This window comes from Phyllostomus discolor, chromosome 8 (genome assembly GCF_004126475.2).
Source record: "Phyllostomus discolor isolate MPI-MPIP mPhyDis1 chromosome 8, mPhyDis1.pri.v3, whole genome shotgun sequence".
Taxonomy (NCBI): Eukaryota; Metazoa; Chordata; class Mammalia; order Chiroptera; family Phyllostomidae; genus Phyllostomus; species Phyllostomus discolor.
Window position 1 is genome coordinate 56983208 of NC_040910.2, and position 17795 is coordinate 57001002.

At 41.1% G+C, this 17795-nt stretch overlaps 1 protein-coding gene and 1 pseudogene across 1 annotated transcript; one reads left to right on the forward strand and one right to left on the reverse strand.

Annotated features, from left to right (window-relative positions):
- Positions 1-1246: 1246 nt before the first annotated feature.
- Positions 1247-4243, forward strand: LOC114515317 (CD209 antigen-like protein 2). The gene is made up of 8 exons (XM_036032749.1): positions 1247-1355; positions 1490-1567; positions 1688-1774; positions 2080-2139; positions 2421-2495; positions 2739-2890; positions 3311-3423; positions 3819-4243. The coding sequence occupies exons 1-8, from the start codon at positions 1286-1288 to the stop codon at positions 4006-4008; spliced, it is 825 nt and encodes a 274-aa protein (XP_035888642.1). The 5' UTR covers positions 1247-1285; the 3' UTR covers positions 4009-4243.
- Positions 4244-5520: 1277 nt separating this feature from the next.
- LOC114515316 lies at positions 5521-13239 on the reverse strand (annotated as a pseudogene).
- Positions 13240-17795: the final 4556 nt, after the last annotated feature.

Sequence of the window (17795 nt, forward strand, 5' to 3'; positions counted from 1 at the left end):
TAAGTTTCTTGCCGTGACCAACTTCACTGTCCTTAGAAAGCATTTCAAAGCCTTCTGGTTGATGATTATCTGTGTTCCTTAATATATAGCCATAATTTTTTTGTTAGTGACAGCCACAGTGGCATGACAACCGAGATAAATATAAAACTGGTGACAGTATTGATTTAAGCAATCACCGGCCACAAAACCATTAGGAAGTATGGCTCCTGGCACTATTTCATTCTTCATCCCTTTGTTTTGTCAATCATTAGTATGTAAGTTATACTATGAAAAAGCACTGTAACAGTAGTCTGGTAGTAAAGAATAATTTGCTCAGACTGCAAGGTCATTTGTGCTACTCCAGCCCAATCCTCCTGTAGGTAAAGAATATTGTTTCATTCTTCTGTCTGAAGATAACTTCTCCTTAAGGTGGCCATTTCCCTTTTGCCCCACCATTGCACACAGATTGACTTTAGATTAGAATTAAAGACAGTAAGTAACAAAATTGATTGAATTGGATAGGAAACTAGGAGTCCATACATAAATCCAAAGCTTGATATGTTAGTTTCAAAGTGAGTCTCTACAAAGCACTTAGTAATTACAACAGGGGAAAGGGTACTGCTTCGTGCAGTGGTTAAGCAGGGACTCAGGGGTCTACCTGCTTGAGGTCTAACTCCCAGCCCCATCACTTATAAGCTGTGTGACCCCAGGCAGTTGCTTGTCCTCTCTGTTTCTGTTCCCTCAATAACTGTACCTTTTTCATAGGGCTATTGTGAGAATTGTTAGTGCTCCTCAAAGGCCACCAAAAGCACACCTGTGGTGTTTTATTTGTTGCAGTGAGGGAGAACACACAGCACAGGGTGCTGGGGGCACATGGGCTAAGTGTTATTACTACTGAGTATTTATCATGCGGGTAGGAAATTCATACCCATTACTAGTGCACTGTATTAGACCTCACAATAACAGTCAGAGGGAGAGTAATTGTTCCATGTTACTGCTAAGGAAACTGAGGCTCTGATAAGGTGGAGTTGAAGGTACCACTTCTGGGTAGGGATTGGAGCAGCGCCTTCTGGCGCTAGTGTTCACTGCAAAGCTTCTGCCACCCCCAAATGACTTGTCTCATAGCTGTGTCAGGCATTTCATTTCTACCCCCTACTTTCTTGAGAGGAAGTGATGTCCCCACGTAGGTTCCTTGTTCTTCTTCCTGAGTTTTGGAAGAACAGAGGAGGGGCTGCTGAGGGCAATACATGAGGCTATAAAAACCACAGGCTAGAGCGGAGTGGGACAGAACAGGGAAGGGAAGAGAATGGCGGAGATGTGTGTCCCCAAGGAGCCAGATGGCCTTGATGAGGCTGAGCCCCCTTTCTGGCATGATGGTGGGGAGGGCAGGGCTCCAGGGTCCTGGGGGGTCCAGGTCTGGCCTCCAGCCTGCAAGCAGGGGAGAGGGTCTGGTCTCCAGCAGGGCTTAGCAGGCTTTGAAGTTCAGCTAAATGTATTCTGTCCTGTTTAGAGGAGAGGGAGGTATTCCAAAACAAGAGATCAGCTGAGAAAGACCCTGGGCTACCCAGGATCTTAAGAAGCTTGCCAGGTACTGGGGTGGGTGGCTCAGGAGCAGGTACTTGGGGAACAGGGCAGCTGGGTGGCCCCTTCCAGCATGGGTGGGTGGAGCAGGGTCTGTCTCTAGCACCCAGCTCTGCTCTTTGTGCAGGGTGTCTGACCCGGGCCCCTCTGCTTCTGATGCTGCTTCTCATCTCTTTGGGTCTCTTCATGCTCATGCTGATCACCCTGGTTCAAGGTGAGTCAGGGGCTGGGGCCAGGAGTCCTTAGTCCCTTGGGGTTTTCCTTCTGGGATGGTCTTTGCCCTTTTCTAGTCCTCAGAACCACTAGGGCAGGGGTGTTGGGATGCTGTCACCTCATGTGTGACTGTGGGCTGATTATTACCTCTCCGATTCTGTCTCGTCATCTGTGAAATGCAGCTCATCTTCTTCCTGGTGGGTTTGTGGAATGGGCTAGGTTCTCAGAGACCTTGCAACTGAACTGGGTGCAGGATCAGGCATACAGTGGGCACGCATAAAGGAGGAACTCTCTGCTCTGTTGTAGTCTCCAGGATCCAACAATCCTTGCCAAGAGAGATGGAGCATCAGGGGAGCTGCAACCCAGGTGAGGTTGGAGGCTGGGTTCTGTAGTGGGAGAGAGGGCTCTGAGTTGTGTGACCTTGGATGAAACACTGCTGTGGGACAAAGGAGGGCAGATAAAGTGGGGGAGGGGACTGGATCCCTGTGTGAGGTCCTGGGGGCCCACAGTGTTGGGCAAGTCACCCCCTAAGATTGTTTTCTCATTTGTGTAATGGGCTGCCATGGTCACTATGAGAGGCAGAGATGAGGCACTCTCTGCACCAAACACACAGGAAGTGCTTAATAACTGAAGTCTTCTTCATCCAGGGGTTCTGCAGGAGCCAATGAAATCAGATCTGGAGGAGATTCACCAGCAGCTGGCCTGGATGAATGCCACTTTAAGTAAGGTTCATACACCAAGGAGCGAGCTGTGGGGTCACAGGGAGCCCTGAGGCTCACCTTCCATGGCTACCAGTCCGGAATCTGCAGGGTGGGGATGGGAACTTTCTTGTGGCTTTCTTGGGGGCTGAGCTGACAGGCTTCACAAAGGGGCCTGACTGCAGATCTGATGCTGGTGTTGGGGGCCTAGGAGCCTACTGGCCCATCTCCCCAGCTGGTGAACCCAACCCTGCCCCTGCTCCTCAGCTGGCCTGTGCCGTCCCTGCCCCTGGAACTGGGACTTCTTCCAGGGAAACTGCTATGCCTTCTCCCAGACCCAAAGAACCTGGAAATCTTCTGTCTCTGCCTGTCAGGATATGAATGCCAAGCTGGTGGTTGTCAACAATGCTGAGGAGCAGGTATACTGGGCCTGGTTCCTGTCTGGGGCTGGGCCAGGCAACTGGTCAACAAAAAACTTCCTGTTGCCCTCATTTGCTCTCTGAGAGATGGAGGTGCAGGGGGAGATGAAGTCAAGGAAGGCTTCCTGGGTGAGGAATCATGATGGACTTAGGAAGGTCATGTGAAAGGAGCCCATGTATAGAAAGAAAGGAAACTCAGAGTAATCCCTCCTTTGACACATAAATGGACTGAGACATAAGTTGACACATTCCCACACATTCACAGCATTAATGCACATGTGAACACATACAACTTACGTAGGGGCTACAGGCTAGACCACAGAAAGGCTTCTGTGGAAGGCAGGGGACCACAGGAATGTGGGCAGACATAGAATGGGAGGCCTTCACAAATCTTCCTCCCGATATCCTCCCTCCCCCCAGAAATTCCTGCAATTTTGGAATATCAGAAATGATAAGCCTGCTTGGATTGGCCTCACTGACCACCACAATGAAGGGTCCTGGAAATGGGTGGATAACAGTTCCCTTCTTCTCAGGTGACCTCCCAGTAACAATGGCCTGGGAGGGGAAGGGTAGGGAAGAGATTTGTACCCTAAACCAAGGGTGCTCAGGTTCTGGGATTGAAAAGCATCACCTGAGAAAGTGAATTGAGATGCAGAGTCCTGCATCCACCTGTGGTGGGGTGGCAGGGTCTGGGAGGGGGTGGTTCTGACTCTCTAAGTTTATGTACGGGCCCAGGAATCTTTATTTTCATTTTGCCAGAGCTGATTGAGGGAGGTGGTGTTTGAACCCACATTTTGAAAATCCTACCTCTGAATTCATCATCCTCTGGCTGGTTCTTGGAAATTTGCCATCAAAAGCCATGGACTAGTGGGTTTGGGGATGGGCTCTGGGTGGGGGAGGGGACTCATGTTTCTGAATGTGTTCACAGCTTCTGGAAACAAGGGGAACCTAACAATCAAGGAGATGAAGATTGTGTGGAATTGTACAATGATGGCTGGAATGATAAGAAATGTAGTGCAGAACTCTTCTGGATCTGTGAGAAGCCCTCAGGGCTGTGTCCAGGCCTTAGAGGGCCGCTGTCCCCTACCCAACCCATGCCCCTGGATGGCCCCCAGTGATCAGGCAATTTGGGCATGCACTCTGCTAGCCCTTCTCTGGCCCCACACACATATCCCCCCCCCACCCCCACAGAAACTGAGGTTTTTCAGATACTGAGATTCTGAGACCCTCTTCTCCCTTAAGGTCCTTCCCTCCGTAGGCTATAGACCATCTATCTTCTTCTATTGATAATCTCAGTGCTCCCATTTAGCCCCTATTACCTCCTCTTAATAAAGTCTCACACTGCATACTTTCCATTGAACTTATTGTATATTCTTTTGACATTGTTTCAATTACTATAGTCCTATAATATGGCTGACAAACACTAGGACATTGTCTTCTCTCAATGTTTCTCTCTACTGCTGTGCATTTTATTTCCCAGATATAGTTTTGAATCAGTTTGTAATTTTGGTTGGGAATATACACATGCATGTATATATCTATCTACTCATTCATTCATGAGCCAGTTATTTATTCAGGTACCTTTAAAATGTCCTTCAGCAAAGTTTTATGATTTTGTCCATATACATTTTGAAAAGACATTACTTTGGGTGTGTGTATTCATTTTTGATTGATGCTGTAACAAATTACCACAAACTTACCAGCTTGAAGCAACCCAAATTTATTATCTTAACAGTTCTGGAAGTCAGACCCAAGATGGGTCTCATTGGGCTGAAATCAAGGTGTTGGCAGGGCTGCACTCCTTTCTGGGGGTTCTAGGGGACAATCTGTTTTCTTGCTTTTCCAAGCTTCCAAAGGCTGTCTGCACTTCTTGGCTAGTGGCTCCTTCCTCTAGCTTCAAAACCACCACCAACATGAATCTTTCCCCCTTTGCATTGCTCAAACTCAAACCTTTCTGCTTCCTCTTTCACTTTTAAAGGGCCTTTTTGATTACATTGGGGCCACCAGATAATTCCATATGATTTTACTATTTTTAAGGGCAGCGGGTTAGGAACACTATTTCTATCTTTAGCCTTCACTCTCGTGTTTCCATGCAGCACAGCCCACACATAGGTTCTGGGGATTAGGATATGGACATCTTTAGGGGGCATTATTCTGCCCACCATGTGGTGTTATATTTATTATTGTTGTGCTGAATGGAATACATTTCAATGGCAGATGTGTGTTAGGGGCAATAACCCAACACTGCTCTTGACCTAGACCATTGACGCATATTCCATATGATTGTTCAGAGGTCAGCAGTGGACTGAACCCCAGCTGCCTTCAGCAGTCACCTGCTCAGCAGCAGCAGCAACTTTTTCTAATGGTGTCCTTTCCTTCCCTGTGTCACTTTCCTGCTTCCCTCCTAGTGTTATTTGAGGATGACACACCTTGCATTCAAATCCTTGTCTCAGGGTGTTTTCCTAGCAGAACTGAACCAAATTCAGGTTGTGTTGATGTAACTCACTCTGAATGGTGGGCTGGAACCACACCTGATAAGTTGATGGACTAAGACTGGATCAACCATGCCAGTTTGTGTGTGTGTGTATTTATGTATGTATTTTTTCTCTTTTCAGTTTATTACATGAAGGAGTTACACTGATCCAAGTTAACAGCAGACCCCAAATTGTTATATTATACAAGCTGTGAGGTTTTTAAACTCATAACAAAGGATAAAAGGGAAATTCTACTCATTGCAAGGAAAATCCATATCAAGTTTCAGTGAGCCAAAAGACATAAAATCCATGAACCTTTAGCTGGTCATCCTTAGCCAGTCCAGTCTCCACAAGGAAATAGCATATGTTCTTGCACTGGTCACCCTGTAGCTGAATTACTTCTCCAGATTCTACAGTACCATTGCAGGCAAATTTCTTTCTTTTTTGTTGTTTTAAAATGTTGTTTTATTTTTTTCTTATTGTTGTTCTATTACAGTTGTTGCAAATTTCCCCCATTGTTTTCCCCTGCCCTTCCCACCCACCCTCCTTGCTCCCACTGTCAATTCCCATGCTGTTGTCCATGTCCATGGGTCATTCCTACATGTTCTTTAACTAGGTCCTTCTCCTTCTTTCCCTGATTATCCTCCTCCCTACTCTCCTCTGGTCCCTGTCAGTCTGTTCTTTATTTTCATGTCTCTGGTAATATTTTTCTTGTTTGTTTGATTAGGTTTGGTGTCTCTTGTTCTGTTGATTAGGTTACACTTATAAGTGAAATCATATGGTATTTGTCTTTCATTGCCTGGCTTATTTCACTTAGCATACTACTCTCCAGTTCCATCCATGCTGTTGCAAAGGGTAGGGGCTCCTTCTTTTTTCTGCTGAGTAGTATTTCACTGTGTAAATGTACCACAGTTTTTGATCCACTCATTTACTGATGGGCACTTAGGCTGGCACTTAGGCTGTTTCCAGCACTTGGCTATTGTAAATAACACTACTACGACAGAGGGGTGCATAGGTTCTTTTGAATGGTGTTTCAGGATTCTTAGCGTATATTCCCAGCAGTGGAATCACTGGATCAAAAGGCAGTTCCATTTTTAGTTTTCTGAGGAAATTCCATACTGTTTTCCACAGTGGCTGTACCAGTCTGCATTCCCACCAATATTGCACTAGGGTTCCCTTTTCTCCACATCCTTGCCAGCACTTATTGTTTGTTGATTTGTTTATGATAACCATTCTGACCGCTGTGAAGTGATATCTCATTGTGGTTTTAATTTGCATCTCTCTGATGGCTAGTGATGCTGAGCATATTTTCATATGTCTTTGGACCCTCTGTATGTTCTCCTTGGAGAAGTGTCTGTTCAGGTCCTTTCCCCATTTTTAAATTTTTTTTTGTCTTCCTGGAGTGGAGTCATATGAGTTCTTTATATATTTTGGATATCAAACCCTTGTCTGAGATATCATTTGAAAATATATTTTCCCATATGGTTGGTTCCCTTTTCATTTTGCTGATGTTTTCTTTAGCCATGCAGAAGCTTTTAATTTTATTTTATATTTTCAGAGTTTATTTTTTTATTGTTGTTCACTTACAGTTGTCACCATTTTCCCCTTATTAATCTCCCTCATCCTACCCACCCCCACCTCCCACATTCAATCCTCAACCCCCATTGTCTTTGTCCATGGGTCCTTTATACATATTCCTTGATGGTCCTTTCCCTTCTTTCCCATGTAAGCCTCCTCCTCCTTTACCTTTGGTAAGTGTCAGTTTGTTCTTTATTTCCATGTCTCTGGTTCTATTATGCTCATTTGTTTGTTTTGTTGATTAGGTTCCACTTATAGGTGAGACCATACAGTATTTGTCTTTCACTGCCTGGCTTATTTCGCTTAGCATAATACTCTCCAGTTCCATCCATACTGTCTTGAAGGGTAGGAGTTCCTTGCAGAAGCCTTTTAATTTGATGTAGTCCCATTTGTTTTTTTCCCCTTTATTTCACTTGTCCTAGAGGACATATCACCAAAAATGTTGCTGCATGGGATATCTGAAATTTTACTGTCTATGTTTTCCTCTAGGACTTTTATAGTGCTGGGGCTTCTGTTTAAGTCTTTTGTCTATTTTGAATGTATTCTGGTATGTGATGTAAGTTGGTGGTCTAGTTTCTTTTTGCATGTAGTATTCCAGGTTTCCCAGCACCATTTGTTGAAGAAGCTATTTTTACTCCATTTTATGCTTCTGCCCCCTTTGACAAATATTAATTGACCATAAGATATGGGTGTATTTCTGGACTCTATTCTGTTCCATTGACCTATGTGTCTGTTCTTATACCAGTACCAGACTGTTTTGATTACAGTGGCCTTGTAGTATAATTTGATATCAGGTACTGTGATCCCTCCTACTTTGTTCTTTTTTCTCAAGATTACTGTGGCTATCTGGGTTTGATTCTGGTTCCATATCAATCTTTGAAATATTTGCTCTAAATCTGTGAAATATGTCATTGGTATTTTAATAGGGATTGTGTTGAATCTATAGATTGCTTTGGGTAGTATGGACATTTTAATGATGTTGATTCTTGCAATCCATGAACACAGTTATGCTTCCATTTGTTTGTGTCTTCCTTAATTTCTTTCTTCAGTGTTCTATAGTTTTCCAAGTACAGATTTTTTTTTGCCTCCTTGGTTATATTTATTCCTAGGTACTTGATTTTTCTTGTTGGTATAGTAAGTGGGATTTTTTTTGTAGATTCTGTTTCTGATATATCATTGTTTGCGTACAATAATAACTTTGATTTCTGAATATTGACTTTGTATCCCACTATTTTGCCAAAATCAATTATCGAGTAGTTTTTTTGGTGGAGCTGATTGGGTTTTCTATGTACACTATCATGTTGTCTGCAAATAATGACAGTTTTACTTCCTCCTTTCCAGTTTGGATGCCTTTTATTTCTTTTTCTTGTCTGATCACTGTGGATAGAACTTCCAACACTATGTTGAATAAAAGTGGTGAAAATGAACTTCTTGGTCTGGTTCCTGATCTTAGAAAGTTTTTAGTTTTTGCCCATTGAGTATGATATATGGCCTTTATTTGTTGAACAATGCCCCCTCTATTCCCACTTTGCTGAGTGTTTTTATTATATATGGTGCTGTACTTTATCAAATGCTTTTTCAGCATCTATTGATATGATCATGTTATTTTTGTCTTTAATTTGGTTTATGTAGTTTTATTATGTTTATTGATTTGTGAATATTATACCATCCTTGCATTCCTGGGATGAATGTCACTGGATCATGATGTATGATCTTTTTAATGTATTGCTGGATCTGCTTTGTCAATATTTTGTTGAGAACTCGAGCATCTATGTCCATTGGTGATATTGGCCTGTAGTTTTCTCTCTTTGCTGTGTCTTTACCTGGTTTTGGAATTAAGATAATATAGTCTTATCAAACGAGTTTGGGTATCTTCCCTCTTCTTGATTTTTTTTTGGAATAGTTTGAGGACAGGAGTTAGCTCTTCTCTAAATGTTGGGTAAAATTCACCTGTGAAACCTTTCAATACAGGGCTTTTGTGTGCTGGGAGTTTTTGATTACTGCTTCAATTTCACCAGCTGTTATTGGTCTGTTTAGACTTTTTGTTTCTTCTTGATGCAGTTTTGGGAAATTATATTTTTCTAGAAATTTGTCCATTTTACCCAGGTTTTCAAATTTCTTGGCATATAGTTGTTCACAGTAATTTCTTTTAATCCTTTGTATTTCTGTGGTATTGTTTGTAATTTCTCCTCTTTTATTTCTGATTTTATTTATTTAGGTCCTCTCTTTTTTTCTTGACTCTGGTTAAAGGCTTGTCGATTTTGTTTATCTTCTCAAAGAACCAGATCTTTGATTTATTGATTCTTTAAATTGTTCCTTTAGTCTCTATGTCATTTAATTCTGCTCTGCTCTTGATTATTTCCTTCTTCTACTCATTCTGGGCTTTGTTTGCTGTTCCTTTAGTTCTTGTAGGGTTAGGTTGTTTATTTGAAAATTTTCTACCTTTTTGCATGTAGGCCTGTATTACTATAAACTTCCCTCGCAGGATTGCCTTTGCTGGCTCCCATAGGTTTTGAGCTGTTGTGTGTTCATTTTCATTTGTTTCCAGAAACTTTTTGATTTTTTCCTTGATCTCATTGTTAACCCATTCATTATTTAATATCACGTTATTCAGTCTCCATGAATTTGAATGTCTTTGAGTTTTTTCCTTGAGGTTGGTTTCTAGTTTCAAGCTGTTGTGATCCAAGAAGATGCTTGATATGATTCCAATTTTCTTGAATTTGTTGAGTTATGATGTGGTCTATCTTTGAAAATGTTCCATGTGCATTTGAAAAGAATGTATATTTTGCTTTTTTGGAGTGAAAGTTTCTGTATGTATCACTTAAGTCCATTCGATCTAGAGTGTTGTTCAATGCCACAATATCATTTTTGATTCTTTGCTTGAAAGATCTGACCATTGTTGACAAGGGGGTGTTAAAATCCCCTACTACGAGTATGTAGCTGTCAATATCTTACTTGAAGTCCTCCAAGATTTTCCTTATATATTTTGGTGTTCCTATGTTGGGTGCATATATGTTTACAAGGGTTATAGCTTCTTGATGGATTGTTCCCTTAGATAGTATATATTTACATGGAATATATTTGTCTCTTTTTATGGTCAAATATGTAATAAATTTGTCTCTTTTATGGTTTTTTGTTTTTGGAAATCTATTTTGTCTGATATAAGTATTGCTACCCCAGCTTTTTTTTCAGGTCCACTGCTTAGAATATTTTTTCCCATTCCTTCACTTTCAGCATGTGTAGATCTTTTGTTCTGAGGTGGGTCTCTTGTAGACAGCATTTATGCAGGTCATGTTTTCTTATCCATTCAACTACCCTATGCCTTTTGATTGGAGCATTTAATCCATTTACATTTAAGGTTATTATTGATAGGTACTTATCCATTACCATTTTTCTTTTGCTCTTGTGTTCCTCTTTCTCTCTCTTTTTCTTCATCTTCTTAAAGCAGTCCCTTTAGCATCTTTTGCAATGTTGGTTTGGTGGAGATGTATTCTTTTAGCCTTTTTTTGTATAGGAAGCTCCTTATTTCACCTTCCATTTTAAATGAGAGTCTTGCTGGGCAGAGTAGTCTTGGTTCAGGTCTTTGCTTTTCCTTACATGGAATATTTCTTGCTATTCCCTACTGGTCTGTAGCATTTCTGCTAAGCAATCAGCTGATAGCCTTATTGGGGCTCCCTTGGTATGTTACTAGCTGTTTCTCCCTTTCTGCCTTTAATATTCTCTGTCTTTAAATTTTTCCATTTTTATTATGATGTGTCTTGGAGTGGGCCTCTTTGGATTCATCTTGATTGGGACCCTCTGTGCCTTCTGTACTTGTATGATTTTTTTCTGTCATCATTTTAGGGAAGTTTTCTGTCATTACTTTTTCAAGCAGGTTTTCTATGCCTCGCTCCCCTTCTTCTCCTTCTGATATTCCTATGATATGGATATTATTATGTTTCATGTTGTCCTTCAACTCCCTCAAATCCTCTTCATTCTTGTTGAGTCTTTTTTCACTCAACAAGAGTTCTGTTGAATTTTTGTTGTTCTGTCTGGGATTTTTTTTCCTATGTTGTCTTCCAGCTTGCTGATTTGATCCTCTGCTTCACCTAATCTGCTTTTAATTCTTTCTACTGTGTTCTTTAATTCAGAAATTGTATTCTTCATTCCCTCCTGGCTCTTATTGATAGTTTCTATGTCATTTTTCATGGTGATGTTGTTTGCAGTAAGTTCCCTGAAGCTTCCCTGGAGTTCTCTGTAGTTCTTACTGAGCTCATTGAACTTCCTTATAACAATTATTTTGAACTTAATGTCTGATAGTGTAATTGCCACTATTTCATTTATAACTTTTTCTGGGGATTCCTCCTTTCCTTTCAATTGTTGGTTGTTTCTTTGACTCCCCATTTTAGGGGAGACTCTTCTTGTTTGTTTCTACTTCTTAGATTGATCTACTTTGACTTCCTATCTTTGTGGCATTAACTTCTGTGGTAGCAAATCTGTGGGATTCGGTGGTGCAGTTTCCTTGATCTCCTGAACTTGATGCTCTTGTGATGCCCTTTATGCTGTTTATATTGGCTCTCTGGTTTGTCGTTGGATTTTGATTGTTGTTGGGTCATACTTTGGTGGCTCCTTTTCTCTGACTGGTGACTGAGGGCCTCTCTGCCCACCATGTCATGTATGCTGTTGTGCAGGTGAACTGTTTGTTTGTTTTTTTTTCTTTCTGGATTCACCTCTGGGGATGTCAGGTGGTGTCCCAGCCTGGCACTAGGCAGACTGTTCAAGACTACCAGAGATCTGCCATCTGTGGCTGACTCCTTCAGTTGTGAATCTAGTCACTTTGTAATCAGCAGTTAGGTTTAAGTACCCCAAGTGGGGCAGAGCAATTTCTGTGGGCAGGGCTATTGCTTCCTTTGAGGCTGATGCCACTCAGAGGGGAGTGGTCTGCTGTGGCAGATCCTGGCCTGCAGGATCTGTGTGTGTTGTTGCTGCTAGAGAACAAATACACACGGACTACAGAAGTCTTGTAGAGAAAAAGGGATGACATGGACACTCTCTGAGAGAGAGAGGGTGAGAGGGCCAGAGCCCCCAATCCCTGCCTGGGCAGGCTTTTATTGCTTTTCTGGGTAAATTACATGGAGGGTAGTCCTCATTTACTATGCACAGTTCACTGCAGGGGATTACCTTTTACAAATAACAAAGGAAAGAATGTTGCTAATTACTTTAAAGAGAAGAATGTTGCAGACCAAGGGGAAAAGTGGTTGAATTGGTCACACTCCATACTTGGGAGGTTTAGCTCAGATTTTTGGAAGTCATAGTAAGCCCTTGCTGCCTCAATCCAGGGTGAGGGGGGTTTAGCAAAAGCAATTCTCATAGCAGCCTAGGTACAATGCAGGCCTTATTCCCCACAGGAAAACCTCCCCATGGGTGTGGTCCTGTGTGCCACTTGCTCCCCACTGGTTTTCCACGTGAGTGCTGAGCTACATTTCCATGCCACATGAAGCGGTTCCCTATAGTCTGCCTCAGCAAGATGGTTCTTGCAATATGGGGGATGACTTAGTACTAGGATCCTGTTGGCTGGTCTCTCAGTTCTCTCTCCCAAATCACCAGTCCCAGTCTCTCCTCAGGCATCTCTAGTCCACTCTGCCCTCCCTTTGCTGAAGCCCAGGGTAAGTGGCTTCAAATGAAAATTTATGCATTGGCCCTTTAAAAGGCTATCTGCATCTCCAGCTGTCTGTTCCTGGCAGAGAGAAAACCTGCTACTTTTTGCAGTCAGATGTTATCTGGGTACATTTTGGGATCTGGTGCTGTTGGTGGGGAGCCCAGCTTGGGGTTTAGACCCTACACTTCTCATGGAGTTCCCTTCAGCTGCTAAAATATTCCTCAGGCACTTCAACTGCTACCCTTGGGAACCCAGCCAACCCTCTCATGTCTCCTCTGCACTCCATACCAGTCACGTTGTTGTGAAGCTGTTTCTTCTGTCTGATCATGGTTATGTCTTCTCTTCTGCTATTGTTCAGTTGTTTATTCCAGATGATTTCTCCACAATATTCTTCTAATTCCAGATTGGTCCTGGGAGGAGGTTATTGTAGCCTCTACTCACTCCTCTGCCATCTTGGATCTCTTGGTGAAATTCTTCTTAAATATTTTCACTAGTTTCTTTTTATCATAATCAGCAGCAATTCCTTGGAGAGTAGCAAGGGACTTCCTGCTGTTTCTCTGTTGAATAGGACATGATCCTCAGTGCCAGCAGGAGCAGATCATCATCCTTACTTGAATCAGCAAAGGGGATGAAAGAGTGGTGTTCTGGGTAGCAGACATATGATATGATTCCTTTACCTCCATGGAAACAGCCTGTGGAAGGCTGAGGCACAGATAGAGCATGTGAGGGGTACTGAGTGTAGTGAAGTGAAGAGGGCTCTAGGGGGAGGTTGCTGAGTCCTCATCTGCAGCTCAGTGAATGGGGCCTAAACTAGGACTTAAGAGTGAAAAGTCACCTCCCTGAATTCTCTTGTGTTCACTTCCCTCCTGAACTTCTGGAACAGCAGTAACTTGGGTGCAAGGTAGCTTTGCAGAAGTTTTGGCAAAAGTGTGTTTAGGCATTGACTCTGTCATCCTAATATTTGAGACTTAAGGTGTGTTTCTTCCTGCGGCAGAATATAACAGAGTCTTAATATCTTGCCTTCAAAGACCATAACTTCAGCTAACATCCACAGACTGGTGTGTGGAGGAGAGAACTCTTCCCAACTCAATTTAGGAGGCTTGTACTATGATTTATTATTAGAAGTAATTCTAGGACTTCCAGTCAAGATGGCAGTAGGTAAATGTGGTACTTGGAACCTCCCAGAACTACATCAAAATTGCAACTAAATTATTGAACAACCATTATTTAGAATGCCTGAAATCTAGCAGAACAGAATCCTATAATTACAGATATATAGAAGAAGTGACATTGAGCAAAAATGTGGAGGAGGCTGGTCTTGAATTAAAAATTGGGAGGGATATCTTGGCTCTAGAGTCCCCCCTGAAGAGCAAGAGGTCCCAGCCCTAAATCAGAATCCCCAGCCCAAGATTCCAGTGCCAGGAAGAGAAGTACCCAAAGTGTCTGGCTATAAAAACCAGTGGAGATTGTGGCTGAGTGAGATGGAGACTTCTAGAGACCCAGGTGTTTCTCTTAAAGGGCCCACAGATGGATTTATTCTGACACACTTGTTCAAAGCTCTAGTGCTAAGGCAGCAGTTCAAAAGGAAGTAGGGGCACAGGAGAGGAACCGAACTGTCTGGCTTCAGGGTGTGGGATGGGAGGTGAGCTTTTTCCCAGATAGAAGTGCAGACAGAGGCCATGGTTCCTTTTCTGAACACTCCCCTGCACAGAGCCAGCAGGTGGGCACCATATCTGAGTCTCCATCAACTTGGCTAGCCCTGTTCACCCCACCTTGGTGATTTCCTGTGATGCCGATCCACCCAAATTGTGGGTCTATCCAAGACATTTCCAGTGGCTTTTCAATACAAATGCTCTCTCCTGACTTGGTGTACAGCCTGGTATTTTCAACATGCCCAGTAGAGGGAGCCACGTGCTGTGGATTGCTTACAGCTCCAAACAAGTTGCACAGGGCCAGTCACAGGCAGGGTCTGACATAGCTTCAAATCAGAGTCTTTGCTGATCTCACTAATACATAGAAACAAACACAAAGAAACAGGCCCCAAATGAAAGAATGAGAGAATTTTACAGAGAAGAGATAAATGAAATGGAGGCAAGCAATTTATCAGATACAGAATTCAAAGGAATGATTGTGAGGATGCTCATCAGCCTGAAAAATGATATAAAAACCATAGAAAGGACCAGTCACAAATAAAAAATGTAATATCTGAAATAAATAATACACTTGGGGGAATAAAAAGTAGGTTAGGTGAAGCAGAGGTTAGAATCGGTGATTTAGAAGGCAAGGTAGGGAAAAACCCTCAATCAAAGCAGCAAAAAAAAAAAAAGAAAAAAGAATTAAAAAAAATGAGAAGAGTTTAAGGGGCCTTTAGGACAACATTAAAGCTAATAATATCTGCATATAAGGGAAACCAGAAGGAGAAGAGAGAGAGTAAGGGATCAATAACCTATTTGATGACATGATGACTAATAACTACCTTAACCTGGTGAAGGAAAAAGACACACAAGTCCAGGAACCACTGAGTCCCAAACAAGATGAGCCCAAAGAGGCCAACACCATGACACATCATAATTAAAATGGCAAAGCTTAAAGACAAGGAGATAATCTTAAAAGTCATGAAAGAAAATCAGTTAGTGCCCTGACTGGTGTTGGCTCAGTGAGTTGGGCACCATCTGGCAAACTGACAAATCACAAGTTTGATTCCAAGTCAGAGCACATGCCTGGGTTGAAGGCCAGGTTTCCAGCTGTGGGCATGCAAGAGGCAACCAATTGATGTTTCTCTCACCTCGATGTTTCCTTCTCTTTCTCCCTCTCTCTAAAAATAAATAAATATTTAAAAAATGAAAAGCAGTTACTTACACAGGAGCTCCCATAGGACTGACATGTGATTTCTCAACAGAAACATTTCAGATCAGAAATGTTGGCATGAAATATTCAAAGTGATGAAAGTAAAACCCACAATCAAGGCTATTTCCCCAGCAAGGCTATCATTTAAATTGAAGGAGAAATAAAGAGCTTTCCAGACAAGAAAAAGCTAAAGGAGTGTGTTGCCACTAAACAAGTATTGCAACAAATGTCAAAGAAGCCCTTTACGAAGAAGAAGAAAAGAAAAAAGAAAAAAATAACAGAGGAACATAGTTAAAAAATAAAATGGCAATAAAAACATATCTTTCAACAATCTCTTTAAAAGTTCTAATTGAAAGACATTGGATAGCTGAATGAATAAGAAAACAAGACCCATATACATACTGTCTTCAGGAGACCCATCTCCGAATAAAAGATACACATAGCCTAAAAGTAAAAGAGTGGAAAAAGATATTTCATGCTAATGGAAGGAAAAAAATCTGGGGTACCAATACATATATCTGACAAAATAGAATTTGAAACCAAGGCTGTATAGTAAGAGACAAAGAAAAATACTTAATGATAAAGGAAAAAAATCTAACAAGAGGATATAACCATAGTAAACATTTAAGCATCCAACATATGAGCACCTAAATATGTAAAGTAAATCTTGATAATCATAAAAAAAGAGACTGAAGAGAACAATAAGAAGATGGTGGCTTTAAATGACACAATAGATCAAATAGATTTAACTGGTATCTTCAGAGCATTTCATCCCAATGCAGCAGAATATACATTCTTTTAAGTGCACATAGAATGTTTTCTAGGAGAGACTACATGTTAGGACACAAAACAATCCTCAGTGAATTTAAGAATATTGAAATCATATTAAGCATCTTCTCTGACCATTATGCTATGAAAACAGAAATTAATCATGAGAAGAACACTTAAAAATACATAAACACATGAAAGCAAAATAACATGTTATTAAACATGAATGGGATAACAATGAGATCAAGGAAGAAATCAAAAGATACTTGAAGCAAATGAAAATAAGAACAGCCCAAAATCTGTGCGACACAGGGAAAGCAATCCTAGAGAGAAATTCATAGCATTACAGGCCAATTTAAGAAACAAGGAAAAGCTCAAATGAACAATCTAACTTTACACTTAAAGGAACTGGAAAAAGAGCAACAAAAAAGCCTAAAGTGAGTAGGATAAAGGAAATAATAAAAATAGAGCAGAGATAAACAAAATAGAGTCTAAGAAAACAATATAGATGATCAATAAATCCAAGAGCTAGTTCTTTGGAAAGATAAACAAGATTGACAAACTTTAACCAGGTTCATCACGAAAAAAAGAGAGGAACCAAATAAATAAGAACAGAAATGAAAGAGGAGAAGTAACAACTGACACCAAAGAAATACAAAGGATTGTAAGAAAATAATTAGAACAACTATATGCCAACAAATTGGATAATGTGGATGAATGAATTAATTCCTATAAAGATACAATCTTCCAAAGCTAAATGAGGGAGACTCAGAGAACCTGAATAGAAAGATTATACATAGTGAAATTGAAGCAGTAATCTAAGAACTCCCAACAAACAAAAGCTCTGGACTGGATGGTGTCACAGGTGAATTTTACCAAATATCCTAAGAAGAGCTAACACCTGTTTTTCTCAAACTATTATGAAAAACTGAAGAGGAGGAAAATCTTCAAAGCTCATTTTCAAGGCCAGCATTATTCTAATTCCAAAACCAGATAAAGACATTACAAAGAAAGAAAAGTATAGACCAGTAGCCCTGAAGAATATAGATGCTAATTTCTACAACAAAATATTAGCAAATCAAATATAGCAATACATTAAACAGATCATACACCATGATCAAATGGAATTTATTCCTGAGATGCAAGGCTGGTACGATATTCACAAATCAATAAATGTGCTATACCACATAAACTGATGAATGATAAAAATCACATGATCATATCAACAGATGCAGAAAAAGCATTTGATGAAATCCTGCACCCATTTATGGTAAAAACTCTCAGCAAAGTGGGAAAAGAGGGAACATACCTAAACATAATAAATATGGCAAAACATATATATGAGAAACCCACTGCCAACATCATACTCAAGGGGCAAAAACTACAAGTGTTCCCCTTAAGACTGGAATAGCACAGGGATGTCCACTGTCACCGCTATTACTCAATATAGCACTGGAAGTCCTAGCCACAACAATCAGAAAAGAAGAAGAAATAAAAGGCATCCAAATTGGAAGGAATAAGTAAAATTCTCATATGTGCAGATGACATATACTGTATATAGAGAATGCTAAGATTCCACCAAGAAACTACTAGAACTGAT